Source organism: Athene cunicularia, assembly GCF_003259725.1.
Source record: "Athene cunicularia isolate RWA chromosome 5 unlocalized genomic scaffold, athCun1 chr5_part1, whole genome shotgun sequence".
Taxonomy (NCBI): Eukaryota; Metazoa; Chordata; class Aves; order Strigiformes; family Strigidae; genus Athene; species Athene cunicularia.
The window spans coordinates 29395302-29412933 of NW_020799101.1; the positions used below are offsets into that span (position 1 = coordinate 29395302).

The following is a 17632-nucleotide window of genomic DNA, read 5'->3' on the forward strand; positions in this document are numbered from 1 at the left end:
CAACACAAATGGCTATACAGTTCCTGACACTATTTCAGTAATAGTTTCAACATTAAATTTCATAAAATTTTGAAATTATAATGAAAGCAAACAATTTCTAGCATAGAAAAATAGATGTCAAACCTGTACTACTCATGTTCTAAAACAAGTCAGAGTAAGATATGTGAGAATTCATCTAGGTGCTAGTGGTTTTTTAGTGCTGAAATGCTGAGACAAGTTTTCAGAATAATTTAAAGTAAAAGACATCTCATAATCATCTTGGTATAAAGGAAAATGTAAAGAAAATTTACAATCTTCTTCAGAAGCAACAAATGTTGTTTGCAAACAAGGTTACAAGGCGTAAAGTTTGAAAGCACTGTTTTTCAGATTTAATTTAACACCACAGCTGGAAACTCCAGTCACAAAAAAAAAAAAAAAAAACCTTGAAATAAAAAAACTATTGACAATTGGTCAAAGAACTCAAGTAGTGAACGTTTTCAGATTTAATAACTTTTAACAATGGCATGTCAAAGAACAATCACTGGTGAGTTAATTTACTATATTGTTTACAAGATGTCTGTAGTTAGAATTTGTTTTCAGAAGTACTTCAAAAAATTTCCTCCATAGAAAAAAAAAGTTACTCATACTAATCTTATTTCTACATTTGCAAATGTATTAACAAAATAATTTTTCCGTAACAAGGCAAGAAACATGCAGAATTTATTTCAAGACAAGGCTCTGCCTTTCCCTTTGCAGAAATTTATTCAAGATATTTGCTGATCTTGATCACTAGGGAGGACAGAAACTAAAACAACTATGTAAGATGGGAAAAAGATACAGCCTAAATTAAATACTCAACATATCTCAAAATGTTCACAAAGATAAGAGCTCTAAATTATATGGGTAAATTTTAAATGCTCATCAATTCCATAGTAAAGATAAATAATATGGAATAGCTACAGGTTTCCAGATCAGGCAGGCTTCCTTCTGTACAGGGAATTACTAAATTAAGGCAAGGGTCAAAATTAACTTGCAATGATTTAATGTAGAAATAATAATAGATAAATCAATAATAATTGATAAATATTTTTTAAAAGACCTATATCAAGCTTGTTTACCCATGAGAAGCATGGTGAGAACAATGAAAAGCCAAGAAGCACTGTGGCTTAGGCCTTGCATCAATGCATAAACTGCATGACAGCTGCAGTTTCAGGGTTATCGCACACACATGAAGAGGTTCCTCCTGTCCAGGACATAAGAAGGCTTCCTCCACCAAGACCCTTATCCTCTAGAAATCTTCACTGCCCTTTCATGTCCTGAAATTTTCTGCATTTTCTGTTGCTCCGTATCTCCAAGTTCATGAAGTCAAACTAAAGACAAAATTTTTAATATGGTCTGCAAGGCTGCTGCTTCTGAAGACTGATGTGTACCAACACAAAGTAATGTTCCACACCAGACCTTAGTATTACAGTATTAAAGATTCGAATGGAGATAAGAATCTACTTGTAGTTCCCACTTGCATTTTTGAAAAAGACATGGAGATAAACAATAACACATCTCAGCTGGAGAAGTCTAACTTGGCAAAGCAGGAACAGCTGAGGCAAAGCTGCATATGAACACTGTGCTCAGTTCCTTCAAGTTCATGAGCACTGCTAAGGAAACAATCAAACATAGAAAGCATGTTGATATAGGGGAGAATTCATGCTGGAAAACGTATTTAATCTGAGAGATAGTTTGCGTATTAACAGCAGAAAGGACTAGGTGCTTTTTCACAAGAGAAACTTCTACAGAGAAGCACATCATAGCTTAACAAATACTGGCACACAACATGCACTTGAAAGCTTTCAAGCAGTGTGCACACACAACCCCACATCAAATTGGCTAAAATGTCCTATGACTCTGAAGCCAATCTATGTTCTTTTTTCTCCTTCTCTCCACTTTTCTTCATATACTTCCTTACCAGAAAAAGTTTAACGATCCACTTGTTAACAGCACATGCAAGGCCAACAATAAATGTTTCAGAACATGAAGAAACATGGTAATAACATGAAACAGGATTAAGGTGGGTGCATCACAAGTTAAGAGTATGCTAGACTGATTCAAACGTCTGCACTGAAAACTTTTATTCTTTTCTAGAGACAAAGAAATGACAATGATAACTTGGTGCTACCAATCTGGACTTCAGTAAGGCATTTCACAATGGCATATAGGAAACTACTGAGACAGGATGATAACAACAAAAAGGACAAAGTCACAGACTAATGGAAAGATCATGCACTGAAATGTGCACATAGCATGTACTATAATGCATGTGTACTATGTGTACGTACTATACTTGTGTGCATACTATAATGTGTACATACTAGAAACCACCTGTACTACACAGTAGGAAGTCATTAGCTGGAAATTACCAAAGACAAGAATAGGCCAAAGGTTCTTAAAGTGACAATAGCTGCAGCTAAGAAAAATTTGGGTGCAATCACACTATTGTGCCAGGTAGTATTTCTAGTACAGATCAACAAACATTAAGATTATATGATGTGCTGCTATGACATTCTTTACAATACTATACACACATTCAGTCATCCTCATTAAAGAACATAAATTCCGAGGGAATTACAAAACCTTTTCTAATCTTCTAAAACTCAGGTCAAGAAGCAGCCATATTCTCTTCACCTGTTCAGAAGTGACATCACAAAAGGAAAAAACATTTCAGGAGGGAGATAACTACAGCAAAAGGTGAAAACTGAAAATTGCAGGAAGATTCCTCCCCAGAGGAAACAGAAGTTCTAGAGGAGTTTTACAGAACAGTGAGAATGATGGGATAAAAGCTTTCAGAGGAATTATTTCTGTGATAATTGAAAACAGAGCTCAACGATGGTTTTTCCAGTTCTGACTACCAGTATACAGAAACAAACAGTGTTAGAGACAACAACAGGCAAATAATTCAGACTGAAGCACACTTACTTAACTGGTCTCAATTTTAAAGTGTTTAATTTCCTTTGGTAGTAAGCAGTTAGGGAACCTTGCAAGTAACTTTACCTGCTCACCACAGATTAGTCATTAGTATACTTTCCACAGTAAAACATTTTAATTTATGCTTCTGAATAGAAACAAGTCACACAATTCTGAGTATTTACTTCTGCCTTTAATAACATATGCCCATAATAGATTTTTTTAAAAGTTTGGTACATATGTGCTAGCAGACTAAACTACAGCTGTTAATTTCAGGGTTGTAAAAAGGTACTGTTGTTTTTCCTACTGTTTGCCAAAACTCCCTTCTCCCTTCCTACCCATGTAGCTCTTTCTTCTTCCCTTCAATTTTTTACCTGAATCCTATGCTCACTCTACACTCATCTCCTGCATCCCTATAACTCTTCTAGTGCCCACAGCTTTGTATGATTTCACCTCGTAAGTTAGGAGACTGGGGTCTGAAAGCATCAGGACAGAATGAGCATCCTTCACAGCAAGGTCATGTCCTTTTCTTGAAACACATTATTTTTAAATGCTTTCTTATTCTGTGCCTGCCTTTAAAACATTTTCCAGTACCTCTAAGGGGTAAGCAAGTATCACTTTAAGAAACTTTGTTTAACTTTAATGTAATTGTCATAAACAGGGAGGAAAAAAAAAACAAACCCAGAAAACCCAAAACAAACCAATGCCCCCCAACATAATTTTTAAAAAAATTTTAGTGTAAAAATCTGAATAGGCTTTAGCTGAAATCTGCTTTGCATAACTGAAAACTGAAATCCAAAAACCACAAATGACTGTGCACAGGAGCTGTCTGCAATACCGTAGAAGAAATCCACCCAGAAACACCACATCTCAAACCCCTCAAACAGAAAGATGAAAAGAGTATTAAGAATGTTACATCCTATTTGGTCTTTAAAAGCAACAGCATACTACAAAGCTGATTTAAAAAATAAAAAATAAATTAAGATCAAGCTGTAATCAATGAGAACCTCAGACTTCAAAGGTTGAGTTTTTCCAAACAAATTAATTTTGTTCTAAGATTTCTGTATTTCAGAATCACTATAATTATAGCATGAATAGTTACACATGTATCTAATGTTCCCCTTTACATACAGCTGAACAATTTAGAAACAGTACCAGTAAGAACTTTAAGAAATATTCAGAAAGGCATACAAATGTTTTATTTATCCCATCCACATTCAAGGGGTCAAAACTCAAAAAAAATCCAGCAAATAATCTGTAAATAACAGTGCACTAACATCCCTCACATGGACTAAATAATACTCAACAAGGAAAATATTATTTGAATATTTTTTTGAGGTTTTGTAATTAAAAGATTGCTAGCTGCTCATATAAAACAACACAGGAAAACACAGTAAGTTCAAAACTAATAAAACTGCATCGCTCTTGCAGAAAATCAACACTCACAAAAACCAGAGGAGTATATTACAAACTAGAATGACTCGTCACATGAACTGGAATTACTCTCACTTCAGCATAATGCAAGTCAACACAGAGAAGTCACTACTTATCAAAAGCACTAAGCACTCAACATGCTTAGATATTCTGAACTCTTGCAAGCATTTCAGCTATCAACCTAAATTTGCTTACTCCATTATTACAATAATTTGTACTTCTATTAAAAGTTTTCTCTGACTAATTTGAAAGTATCAGCCCTGGACCACAATTTGCAAGTAAAAAAACCCAAACAAAACCACCCCAACAAAAGCAAGAAGTACATTAAAGAAAAGTTGAAACAACTCCTGAAACAACTTTCAAAAGCTGAAACAACTCTACTATGAAAATTAAGAACACCCTGAAACTTCCAACTCAGGTTGCCTAACAGGCCAAAGCCAAAACGGAGGCTTTTTTAAAGACACCAGTGGGTTTCCTGACACAACGGCAGGAAGAGAAGACCCCATTATACTAGGTCTACACAGCTTAAACAAATATTCAACTTGGAGGAACTCTGGGACCTGGCATCTGCAGGTCCTGAGGGATCTGATGGACAAAGTGGCTAAGCCACTATACATCATACTTGAGTGGCAGTCCAGAGAAGTTCCTGCTGACTGGAAAAGGGGAAGCATAACCCCCATTTTTAAAAGCAAAAAAAAAGACGACCCTGGGAACTACAGACCAGTCAGCCTCACCTCTGTGCCCGGCGAGATCATGGAGTGGATCATCTTGGAAACTATGCTAGGGCACGTGTAAAATAAGGAGGCGATTGGCAGCAGCCAACTAAGGGCAAATTGCACCTGACAAATTTGGTGACGTTCTATGACAGGGTTATAGCACTGATAGACAAGGGGAGAGCAAATGAGGTCAGCTACCTGGACTTGAGCTAAGTTTTTGACACTGTCCCATGTGACATCCTCGTCTCTAAATTGGAGACATGGGTTTGATGGATGGACCACTCAATGGATAAAGAATTGGCTGGGTGGTCACACTCAAAAAGTTGTGGTCAACAGCTCGATATCCAGGTGAAGAGCAGTGACAAGTGGGATTCCTCAGGGGTCAGTGTTGGGACCAGAACTTGTTCAACATCTTTGTTGGAGACACAGACAATGGGACTGAGTGCACCCTCTGCAAGTTTGCTGATGACACCAAGCTGTGTGGCGCGGTCGACACGCTGGAGGGAAGGGATGAGCCATCCAGAGGGACCTGGACAGGCTGGAGAGGTGGGACAGTGCAAAACCTCCTGAAGTTCAACAAGGCCAAGTACAAGGTCCTGCACATGGGTCAGGGCAATCCCAAGCACAAATACAGGCTGGGCAAGGAGTGGATTGAGAGCAGCCCTGTGGAGAAGGACTTGGGGGTATTGGTAGATGGAAAACTATGAGCCAGCAATGTGCATTTGCAGCCCAGAAAGCCAACCGTGTTCTGGGCTGCATCAAGAGAAGTGTGGCCAGCAGGGCGAGGGAGGGGATTCTCCCCTGCTACTCTGCTCTCATGAGACCCCCACCTGCAGTACTGTGTCTGGCTCGGGGGCCTCCAACATAAGGAGATGGACCTGCTCAAGCAGGTCCAGAGGAGGCCATGAAGATGATCAGGGGGCTGGAGCACCTCCCCTGTCGGGACAGGCTGGGAGAGTTGGGGTTGATCAACCTGGAGAAGAGAAGGCTCCAGGGAGACCTTATAGCAGCCTTCCAGTACTTAAAGGGGGCTACAGGAAAGACGGGGAGGGACTCTTTATGGGGGAGTGTAGGGATAGGACAAGGGGTAATGGTTTTAAACTGAAAGAGTGTAGATTTAGATTAGATGTAAGGAAGAAACTCTTCACTGTGAGGATGGTTCGCCAATCTGGACCTGGGGGTGTTGATTGACAGCTGGCTGAACACAAGCCAGCAGTGTGCCCAGGTGGCCAAGAAGGCCAATGGCATCCTGGCTTGCATCACAAATAGCGTGGCCAGCAGGGACAGGGAAGGGATCTGACCCCTGTACTGGCACTGGTGAGGCCGCACCCTGATTCCTGTGTTCAGTTTTAGGCCCCTCACTACAAAAGGACATTGAATGACTTGAGCGTGTCCAGAAAAGGGCAACGAAGCTTTGCAGGGTCTGGAGCACAGGTCGTACAAGGAGCAGCTGAGGGGAACTGGGGGTGTTTAGTCTGGAGAAGAGGAGGCTGAGGGGAGACCTCATCGCCCTCTACAGCTCCCTGAAAGGAGGGTGCAGAGAGCTGGGGATGAGCCTCTTGAACCAAGTAACAAGCAATAGGACAAGAGGGAATGGCCTCAAGTTGCACCAGGGAAGGTTTAGACTGGATATTAGGAGGCATTTCTTTACAGAACGGGTTGTTAGGCGTTGGAATGGGCTGACCAGGACAGTGGTGGAGTCCACATCCCTGGAGGTGTTTAAGAGTCAAGCTGACATAGTGCTGAGGGATATGGTGTAGTTGGAAACTGTCAGTGTTAGGTTAATGGTTGGACTGGATGATCTTCAAGTTCTTTTCCAACCTAGATGATTCTGTGGTGAGGCACTGGAACATGTTGCCCAAAGAAGCTGTGGATGCCCCCTCTCTGGAAGTGTTCAAGCCAGGTTGGACAGGGTTTGAGCAACTTGGTCTAGTGAAAGGTGTTCCCTGCCCATGGCAGGGGGGTTGGAACTAGATCATCTTTAAGGTCCCTTCCAACCTAAACCATTCCATGATTCTGTCAACACAGCTTAAACAGTAGGATGATAATGAATACTACAATTCAATTTCTACGTAGCAATATTATTTCAATCAAAAGTAAATAAATTCTTCTTTTTAAAAACATTTAAGTTTCCTCAAAGAACAACTTTAAAGTATTTTTAACCATAAGATTTTATACCCACAGGACATCATTATCTATGTTTATGAGTAAGCCTTAAGAAAATTTAGTGCCCTTTAAATCAGTCATGTGTAATTCAAATCACAGCTGCATACTAGGAAGCGCAATACAGAATTTAATCCATTAGTTAAATTTAACTATGCTCTACTTGAACAAAACTAATTTCTAAATGCTATTCAAGTACTGTCAAGATTTAAGCTTAAAGGGACATTTTTAAAATGCTACAGAAGACAGTATTAAAAAGGTCAACTTATTTGAAGCAAGAAATAAAATATCTAACCAAATAGGAACACTCCAGATTTAATCTTAAACACAAACTATATGCAAGACAATGATTGCCAGCCTAAAACTAAAATTAAGCTATAAAGAGTATGCATCCAGAACCTACACCACAACACTACCTTGATATAAAATTTTTTAAAACAGTAAGTCAAAAAATAAGTACCTATCAAGCATAAATATAAAAATAAAACGCAGACATTTTTCAAGTAGAGTGTCACATTATTATTTAGAAACCCACACTGGGCAGGCAATTTTGTTCCCTTTATTTTGTTTGAATAGAGAATTGTATGGGTAGCACAGCTTTCAACTTGATTACTTGCTTGTCCGCACTAGGAAAATGCAACAGTCAGTAAAACCACTATACAAAGTTCTCTTTTCAAGCTCTTGTTCTAAAAGTTCCAGGTAGACAACTGAGAATTAAAAAGAAACCACCCCTTTCATTCAGCAGCCCCAAACTTCATTACAACAGCCAGAACTGCAAGGACTGAAAGAACCAGTTCTACCCAAGGACTCATAAAGCACCTTTTAATAAAAATAAATAAATAAAGATTTTATGATTAACAAAAAAGGATCTGTGGACCAAATTCTGCCTTCACTTACCCATATGGAAGGGAAATTGCACATGTACATAATGAGGTGAGAAGAACTAAAACTTACTGAATAGCTGATTAGGTAGACAAACCATCTCATTCCCTCAGGTTTCCTGGTTCTGAGCAAGTTAAGTAAAAAGTTGGACAAAAATCAAACAATGCTACATCAAGATTTTAAAGCACTTGTTTCAAAACAAAGTGCAACTCTTGTATATTTTGACTCTTCCCTTCTTACAATGCACCAGAAGTTGTAAATAAAATTTAAATCAATTGACTTACCTTCTTATCTTCTTTTACTTTCTGGGTTTTCTTTTTCATTTTTTTATCATCCAATTCTTGATCTGATGTAATAGCAGGGTTATCTATGCCACCCTTCCATGTTTCAACGGGTGAAAGAAGTGGGTCTTCCTCACTTCCACGATGCCTTCCTTTTCTTTTAGTTTTAGAAGTGGTGAAAGCCTCATCATCACTTGCATCCGAATGTGTTCTTCTATAGTAAGACTTAGCTTTGCTGAACAGAGTCTTAGACTTATATTTGTATTTTGAAGGCCGTCTTTCCCCATGATTTTTGGATATTCTATCAGAAAACCCATTTTCTTCCTCACCTTGGGTATTTATAACAATTGAGTTTCGAACTTTAATAATACGATTCTGACTATCATCTGGAACCGCATAGATTTCATCTGCAAAGCCTTTATGTTTGAAAATAGTGTCAATAGGTTCAGCATAGTTGTCAGATTGGTCTATATCTTCTGGTGGTGCTGCAGGAACTCGAGAAGGTTGTTTCCTGGGGTTTTTGCCAATACCTGCCTCAATTGTTTTCAGGAGGTTAGGATCCAGTTTTTTCACATTTGTTCTTGGAACAAGTGGTTTCGGTTTTATTGGAGGAGGCACTTTATGGTTGCGTTCATGGTCATGACAGTTGAGTGGTGTACTGTGAATAGGATACTCATTTCCTTCCAAATCCAGTCGGTACTTTGAACGGTCACTAGGTGCTGGGAGTAACCTTACATCATCACCAATTGGACTGTAAGGTGGTGGTCCTTCAGTATCGTCCTCTGAGTCTGGGTAATTATAGTCAAGGGAACTTCCTCTGGGAGATCTTGGAAAAACATCTTCACTTGTATGCGTTGTTTCCCTTGTGCTGTCTGACATATAAGAACTTTCAATCATGTTTTTCTTCTCTAACACATCACTGAAGAACAACGTGAAAACCTCAGTTTGACGATGATATTGAGATAATGAATATAAAGCTGTAAACTTAGCAGTAATCTCTGTTGCTATGTGTTCTCCTTCAGTCATGAGTTCCTTGATTGCTTCATTCTCAAAGAAGTCTGCCTGGCTATCAGTAACAGCCACTAACTGGACAGGAATCGTATCCTGAACTTCAGAAAGAAATGCCCGAAGCATTCCCATGGACGCCTTCCGCTTTGCAGAATAGACCAGTATATAACCATGAACAAGTTCATCTTTCCTTACACCAATTGAAGAATGATACGACAATATAGTTATTTGTATTCGACGTCTCTTTTCACCTATTATTTTATCAAGCATCAAAGAATTATTTTGGCCAGCTTGAGCAGCACTACAAGAGTGAGAGTCAAGGAAGGGTGAAAGAATAAGATCCACACTAAACGGATCACCACACATGGCACACATGACGATTCGTAAGTCCGCTTCTGACAGATCTTTAATGGTGGGAACTGGACTTACAACATCAAAATTGTGTTTAACTGCTTCCAGCACTCCCCTCAGAGCTTGTTTTACTTGGGTTTCATTAAATTTGCGTGGATATGTACCAGCAGGCACATCTACAAAAGGACACTGTAATTTGTTGGCCAACTGCTGTCCCTGATGTCTCAGAATAGGTAGGTTTTTGCTAACACTGTCCCTCTGGTTAGCCAGTATTAATGTAAATGGAAGATTAGCCATATACTTGTCTCTCCTTATCTGAGATGCTTCAGCCCTTATTTTTGCAATGCACTCCCCAATAAAATTCAGTGATTCAATAGAGTTAAACACACAGAAACAACCGTGTGGTTTAAAGGTTGAGGTCCACAGCTGAGTCAACAGGTATGGGGACTTTGCATCAACTGGCCTAAGATCTAGTTCATATATTTTTCCATCTAACGCATACTCATCATCAGTGGATTGTGTCCGAATTTCATTTGCCAATTCTTGTGCGAGGCCATCTTTGCCCAAAATGAAAAGATTGACTTTATCAATGTTGGCACTATCATGGTATAAATTCGAGCGGCCATGGTCCAGTTGCAGAAGACTGTTGGCAAGTAACTGTTCTACTTTAATGTCCGTGCAGTTTTGGCCACTAAGACAAGTTTCTTTAGTTGGGTGATAAACAAATCCTATGTGTTTAAGCAGAAGAGATTCTCTATCAGGTGCAAGTTTCTGTAAAGCTTTGTATCTAGGTTCTTCACTCAGAACTGCATGAATTTCACTCATTTTATCTGAACTTGGCGTTGCATTAAGATCCAGGTCATAAAACAATTCTGAATGTTCAAAAAGCATTTCCTGAAATTCCTCTTTGGCTTTTTCAACAATCTCCCTCTGATGCCTACCATACACTTCCTTGCTATCTGCATCAGTGATGTATTTGAATGCTTCATCCTCCACCACAAAACATATAACTTCTTCCCATGGCTGCCCAGGTGAAATGAACTGGATTTTCTCAAGCGTTTTTTTGAATTTCTCCTTCATTTCAACCCTCCTTTTTTCAGATATAAGATGCTGCACATGGTTTTGATAAACTTTTTCTGCCTCTAGTGTAGTCAGAAGGTCAAATGGAATCCTTCTGTCGTTCACTTTATCTATATGGTCAGTTTCATCCCAGGGTGTTTTTTCAAGCACTACAAAACAGGACTGGAAATCAGGCCTTTTCTCCATTAACTTCAAGGCTTCTGACCAGCTCAAGTGTTCAATCTCATCAAGATTTGACAGAAGAGTATTAAGAGCTCTTGGCAATGCATTAATGTATTCTTCTTTTCTTTTTCTAATGTGTTCCTGTTTAAGCTGCTCTATGTGTTTTGAAAACGTATTTTTGGCCTTTTTTGTTCCTTCCAAATTTATGTATTCTTCATAATCAGGGTGGTTTTTCAGTTTATTACTAACAGTTTTCCAAGTCGCATGATAGTCTCTCACAGTTTGGACAAGTTTTTCAAACTTATCTGTTGCTGTAACAACTAATTGTCTTTGAGTTTTATAGGCATCCAGATAGGGGATTATTTTAGGTTTACCACGAGTTTTATCCATCATCTGTACCAGTGCAGTAAAACATGTTTCGACGTTGACATTGAATCTTGCCGATGTTTCCACTACCACAAGGTTCTTCTTATTTGAAGCAAAAGCCTGAACTTCTCGCAGATAATGATCCACACATTCATCACATTTTGTTGCTGCTATTATTATGGGTTTTTTAGATTTTGAGAGCTGGATATAGAGATTATTCACAAATTTAAGTTGATCATCAAACTTCCTATTGCATCCTTGGCTTACATCAATGCACAATAAAAACCCATCTATGCTTAATTTCCCTTCAGGCATTTGTTTTTGCTCAAAGTCTTGCTCCAAGCCTAGCTGATCTGTGCAAATGTACATTAGTTTTTCTGCTGACTGCAGTTTGGAGGCAGCTGCACGTTTTATATACGGTTGTAAATTCGTACTCCGATGAGGCAAGAAAGTCTGATCATCAATGAACTCAGTCTGTTCAATTACATGAATTCTGCACTCAATTCCATCCTCACCACTTTGTGTTACGTCACCCCAGTACAAAAAGTGATCATTGTTAACAACTCTTCCTCCAAAGTCAATTGTGCTAAGCACAGAGGTATGCTCAGGATAATATTCATCTGCTTTTGAACGAACGAATCTATTGCACAAACACGACTTTCCAACTCCACAATTACCTTTATCCTTTTCAGTTCCAGACAGTCCAACAACACTAACAGCATAAGATGGGGGACGTGGCTCTTTGTTTTTTGCCATCATAACTTTTCTCTCATTCTTTTGCAATTATCAAGGTAACAGTATGCGGTTTTCATTCTGGAAAGGTTCCTACAAATTTAAGTTGTATATCCAGAGTTCCAGAAATAGCTTTCAGTTGTTCCTGCTTCAGCTTGTCATTGAGAGAACATCAGATAACCAGGATAAGTAGGATCATCTTCCTAAAATAAACAAAGAGGAAATTAAAAAAATTAAAGATTACAGGTATTTCTAATATTCATGAGAGAAAAGAGATTTTTAAAAGTACATTTGCTGGTTCAACCTGAAATGGTTTTCCATGTATATGAAAATTTTAAAACTACTTTAAATGAGATCAAAACCTCATAATTCATTCATGTTAATGCTGTATATATATATATATATTATAAATTTTAAAATAAAGTTTTTAGGCACAGTTTAATAATAGTTCAACACCTATTTTGATCGACATACTTTAAAAAAAAAAAAAACACCAAAATACCAACCACCACACCCAAATCCCCAAATTATTGTTTTCCTTCATACCTTATGCGTACTAGGCACTAGAAAGCATTTTCTACAACAGTAAATACAACACAAAAACTCTAGCCCCAACCCAGTATTCACATACACATACTTCTATTCATGCTCATACTTCCACTAGGTAGCATTCTTACCTGCGTGAACAACAACACTTTTGTGTGCATTTGTAGGTTTGGTTTTAGGTTTCAGTAAAGAAACTTTCAGAACAAGAAGCTGGCAATGTGGCTCAGCCACTACCTATCTGCAGAAGTAAACTGTTTTATTTGTATACTAACAGTAAACTGCTTTTAAGGAGAAGTTGATAACCTGAATTCTACACAAAAAATATAAATGTTGTCATACAGATACTAAGTACAGAAAAATAAGACTTATGTCTGAGATTTTAAGATTACAATATAGTATCATTCCTTCCATCTCTAGCAGCAACAAACTTTTAATAACTGTAAACAAAAACTACTATATCTACACTCAGACTTCCACGGAATTGTTACAAGGTCCCAGCGGCTTTACTGAAGGTGTTGTCAAGTATAACGATAACCACTAATTGTCAGTTGTTAATCAGAAGACTTTGTTTACATACATGCTGCACATGGAAAGATATTTACTGGTTTAGAAACAATTACATTATGAGGAAAACATAAAAAACTGAATGGCTGAATGACTGGCTTGAGCAGGTTGTGACTAGTGGTGTGAAATCTAACTGGGGGCCAGTAACTAGCGGTATACTCCAGGGGCCAATACTGTTCAACATCTTCAGTAATGACTTGGATAGTGGGGCAGAATGTACCCTCAGCAAGTGTGCTGATAACAAAACTGAGAAAAGTGGCCACCAGAGGGTTGTGCTGCTATTCAGGGAGACCTCAATAGGCTGTAGACACCAGTCAACAGGAACCTTGTGCACTGCAAAGTCCTGCATCTAGAGAGAAAAAAGCCTATGTTCCAGTACGCACTGGAAGCCAACTGGCTGGAAAGCAGCTTTACAGAAAAGGACCTGTGGATCCCAGTGGACAACAAGCTGAACACAGGCCAGCAACATGCACTTGTGGCAAGCAAGGCTAACAGTACTCTGGGCAGCATTAGACAAAGCATTTCCAGCAGGTCAAGGTAGGTGACCCTTCCCCTCTACGCAGCACTGGTGAGGCCATACCTGATGCACTGTGTCCAGCTCTGCAGTACAAGAGAGATACAGAGATGGAGAGAGTCCAGCAAAGAACCACTAAGCTGATTAAGGGACTAAGGCATCTCATGTAAGGAAAGGCTGGGAGAGCTGGAACTGTTTAGTCTGTAGAAGAGAAGGGTCAAGGGGGGGGGATCTCATCAATATTGGCATACAAGTATTTGAAGGAAAGGTGCAAAGAAGGCAGAGCCAGACTCTTTCTGGTGGAATCCAGTGATGGCAAGAGGCAACAAGCACAGACTGAAACACTGGAGGTGCCAGATGAACATTAAGAAACACTTTTTCATTGTGAGGGTGACTGAGAGCTGGCACAGGTTGCCCAGAGAGGCTGTAAAGGCTCCCTCACTGGAGATATTCAAAAGCCACCTGGACATGGTCCTGGGCAATCTGCTGTAGGTGATCTTGCTTGAGCAGGGAGGCTGGACATGATGACCTCCAGAAGTCCTTTCCAACCTACACTGTTCTATAATTTTGTCAGAATATTTTGCTAAAAATATTTTTTTCATTTTCTTGGTAAAAAGACAGCTATCACATGGCACTATAAATGAAACGTACAGACCGCTATACTTAAGGTATTTGGAGTAAAAAATAACATAAATGTACATAAAAAACCCTGTAAACAGCCCTTATACAAAGGAAAAAGTATGAGCATTGATACTGAAATTTTAGTCTCAATATCTCAGCTTTGTTATGTATTTTGTTACTCTTAGCAATAGTTTGTTGAGAATGGTACTGTAGTATCTTCCCTTAGTTTTAAAAAACCCCAAACATGTAGGATCTGTCTCTCAAAATCTGCTTTAATACTTATAAAACTAATTATGACCATTAAAATATATCCAAGTTTGGAGAAATGCAGCACTAAAAGAAGTATCTGTATCACTAGAAGTTACAATAGAAGATACATCAAAACCTTTAATATCTTGTACAGAATCAATGCTGGGCCAACAGAGCTTTCCAACTTAATAACACTTAAAAATGGAAACTGACATTCTGATCAGAAACACATCATTTATGTAACAATATTTGTAATGAAATTGACCAAAATATAAAACAAAACACACATATGTAAAATCAGCTTTCAGTTATAGAAATCATAGTCAAGGAAAGTATCTTTTATATTAAATAGTAGCCATTTCTTTCCAAAATGAAGAGGAAAGCAAACTTGGTCTATTTTTTACTCGAGAGTTTTTTATTGCAAGAACTGAACTGTTTCTGTTGTATTTTAGAATGATTTTTTTTTTTTTTGTTTAAATCAGTTTACTCAAAGACACATTCAGAAAGAAAACTTGTATTTTAAATTTTGCTTTTTACTCCACTGTGTTCTTTATATTCTTAAAACAAAGAATTTAGAGCTAACAGAAAATGTATCTGGGAATAAAAATACTTAGCAAATATAAACGCTGCTTGTGAAGGATTTACATTACTACAAATAAACCCAGTGTTTTCTTTCTAAAGCAAAGCTTCTCATAGTAGCATCATTCAAACTATAAGAATGACAAGTTTAGTCAGCACTTCCATTATAAAATGTTTTCTGTTTGCCACAGCACAATACAGATTTGACATGGACTAAACTAGAACACAAGAGTCTTCATCCACAGGATTATTTCATTTAATCAGGAAGACGTTGTCAATTTGCAACTAGTTTATAAGAAACAATCAATACTTTCAGATACCCTACATCCTCATGTAGCAAAGGTTCTTCCTCCTCCAGCAGTAAGTGTTTTGTCAAATCGATACATTTTTAAGTGAGTAAGTACAAAGACTATGGTGAAATGGGACACTGACAAAGGGAAAACAAACACATTAGTCTCTCACAAAATTTCTGACATGGAAGATTTTCACCATAGTGGGAGTTGAATCACTAAAGATAATTAAAACCAGTGTGGTTTCCTTTTCATTTCTCAGTTTCTACTTCGCACTGATTGTACAAAGCAAAATTACAGAATGAAATCTATGTTAATTAAGTAATAAACCTGTTAAAAACCTGACATTAGAATGGCTTCACATTCAATATGTGATCATTATTAAATTGTTCCCCAAATGGAAGATTTTTATATTAGTGGTATCCTGAAAAGAAATCTACTTTATTGTTTTGTACAGTTTTAAAATATACACACTGGAAATTCATGCTAAGTTAGTTCAATTATCTTACTTCAATCTGCCTAATTATGTTATAACAAATTGAAAATACTTCAATTCATCACCCCCCACCCCCTTCATCTTTGTTACCAACTCAAAGGAGGGGTTGCTTGATTTCCCCAATTAATTTCAGTCTGCAAACTGAAAATAACAGTGGGTTTATGTTTAAATAGAAAAATTCTGAAGAACTACAGAAGACACAAAGTATATGACATCACTGCAGGAAGAATCTCTGACTTTCCACAGTCACACCATAGCACCTTGTCTCTACAGGCTTTTAGATTTCTAAATGTAGTTATAAAGAAAATAAGGTGTATCATCTTGTATTTATTCACCCACCTCCCACACTAAACACAAGATTAAGAAGACCTAAAGCCCAGACTTACCCTTAGAAAAACAAGGTGCAAAGCAAGATGATTATCCTGCTGTGTGATCTTCCTGCAGTGTCACACATTTAAACAGTGTCCTTCAGTAAGTCCTTCCCTGAGGGATCTGAAAACAAAAAGATTTGTTAATAACTTCAAAATTATGAAAGGAAAAATGGCAGTCAGAGAATGTACAACACTTCACCTACGCATGAGGATTCTTTTCCTCATTTTAAACCCATAAACAGAACTCAGAGCTCAAGCTGGTCTTCCTCTAAACTTAAGAGGGTTTAAATCCTGTAAGCGCAGCTATTAATACTTGGGACAGAGAGGGCACGATTCTTCTTAAGTCACTGTGATTTCATAAGTTCAAATCGGTATTTTAACAATACCTAGGTTACAGAAGCCTCTTCTAAAAAAAAAAATAACATAGTATCTCAGACAACACACAAAATGCAAGATATAAAAATCACGCATCACTTGTAAAAAATTTGGAATTCTAAAATATCTAGAAGTTACTTTGTAAGATGAGGTTGGTATAGTTCAGTAAGTACAAAACATACAAAATTAATGTATGTCTAAATACACATATATACATTTTATCACTAGAAAAAGGTACAATCTACCTCAAAACCCTTTTACCTGTAGTACAGCATTTCTAAATGAAAAGGCCTCACAGACTGTGACAAATCAGAAATTGAATGCATAATTATATTTGAAGATTGTGAATTCTTAATTTAGGATACAAACTATTACCATAATCTTGATAATTGTTGATTTTACTGCAGGAATGCTGCTACAAAGTAACCAAAGTGGAACTCCCTTCCAGGGAACTTCTTCAGTTTGCATCCACACAAAACCCATACTGTGAATGCCAGTCCAGTGATGCATACATTAAGATGCAGAAAAGGAAAGAACTTGAGGCCCTTGCACTGGACCATGACGTAAGCCACTTCTAATTAAGGAAAGGTGTCGGTTTTAAGCAAGATGCAGCACCATGCTGTGTATGTGCTAAACATAATATCAAGAAGGTATAGCCGCGTTTTTTCCTCATTCTGTCACTTACAATTGTATTCTTAGCTGTATTATTCCCAAAGTGTAATTGCTAATTGAAAAAGTCTAAGTTTAGTAAACTCTCTTTTGGACAAAAGGCGTTCAGCAACAGTGATAACCAATATACCAATACTACAATAATACTGCAATTCTCAACTTGTGTACCAAATGACACCAAAATCTTTAGGCAGCTGGCTATCAGTCCTGCACTAAGCCTGGCCTAGCTGCAAAACTGAAGTCTATCAC

The 17632-nt window shown here is 37.9% G+C and overlaps 1 protein-coding gene across 1 annotated transcript in view; it reads right to left on the bottom strand.

The window, feature by feature from the left end:
• Positions 1-16617, bottom strand: part of ARHGAP5 (Rho GTPase activating protein 5) — a 46846-nt gene extending 30229 nt beyond the window's left edge. The window contains exons 1-3 of the mRNA XM_026849142.1: positions 16539-16617; positions 16355-16460; positions 8414-12312 (exon numbers count right to left, since the gene is read on the bottom strand). Coding sequence (XP_026704943.1) covers positions 8414-12136 — 3723 coding nt within the window. The 5' untranslated portion in view covers positions 12137-12312; positions 16355-16460; positions 16539-16617. The remainder of the gene's footprint in view (positions 1-8413; positions 12313-16354; positions 16461-16538) is intronic.
• Between the last annotated feature and the right edge of the window lie 1015 nt (positions 16618-17632).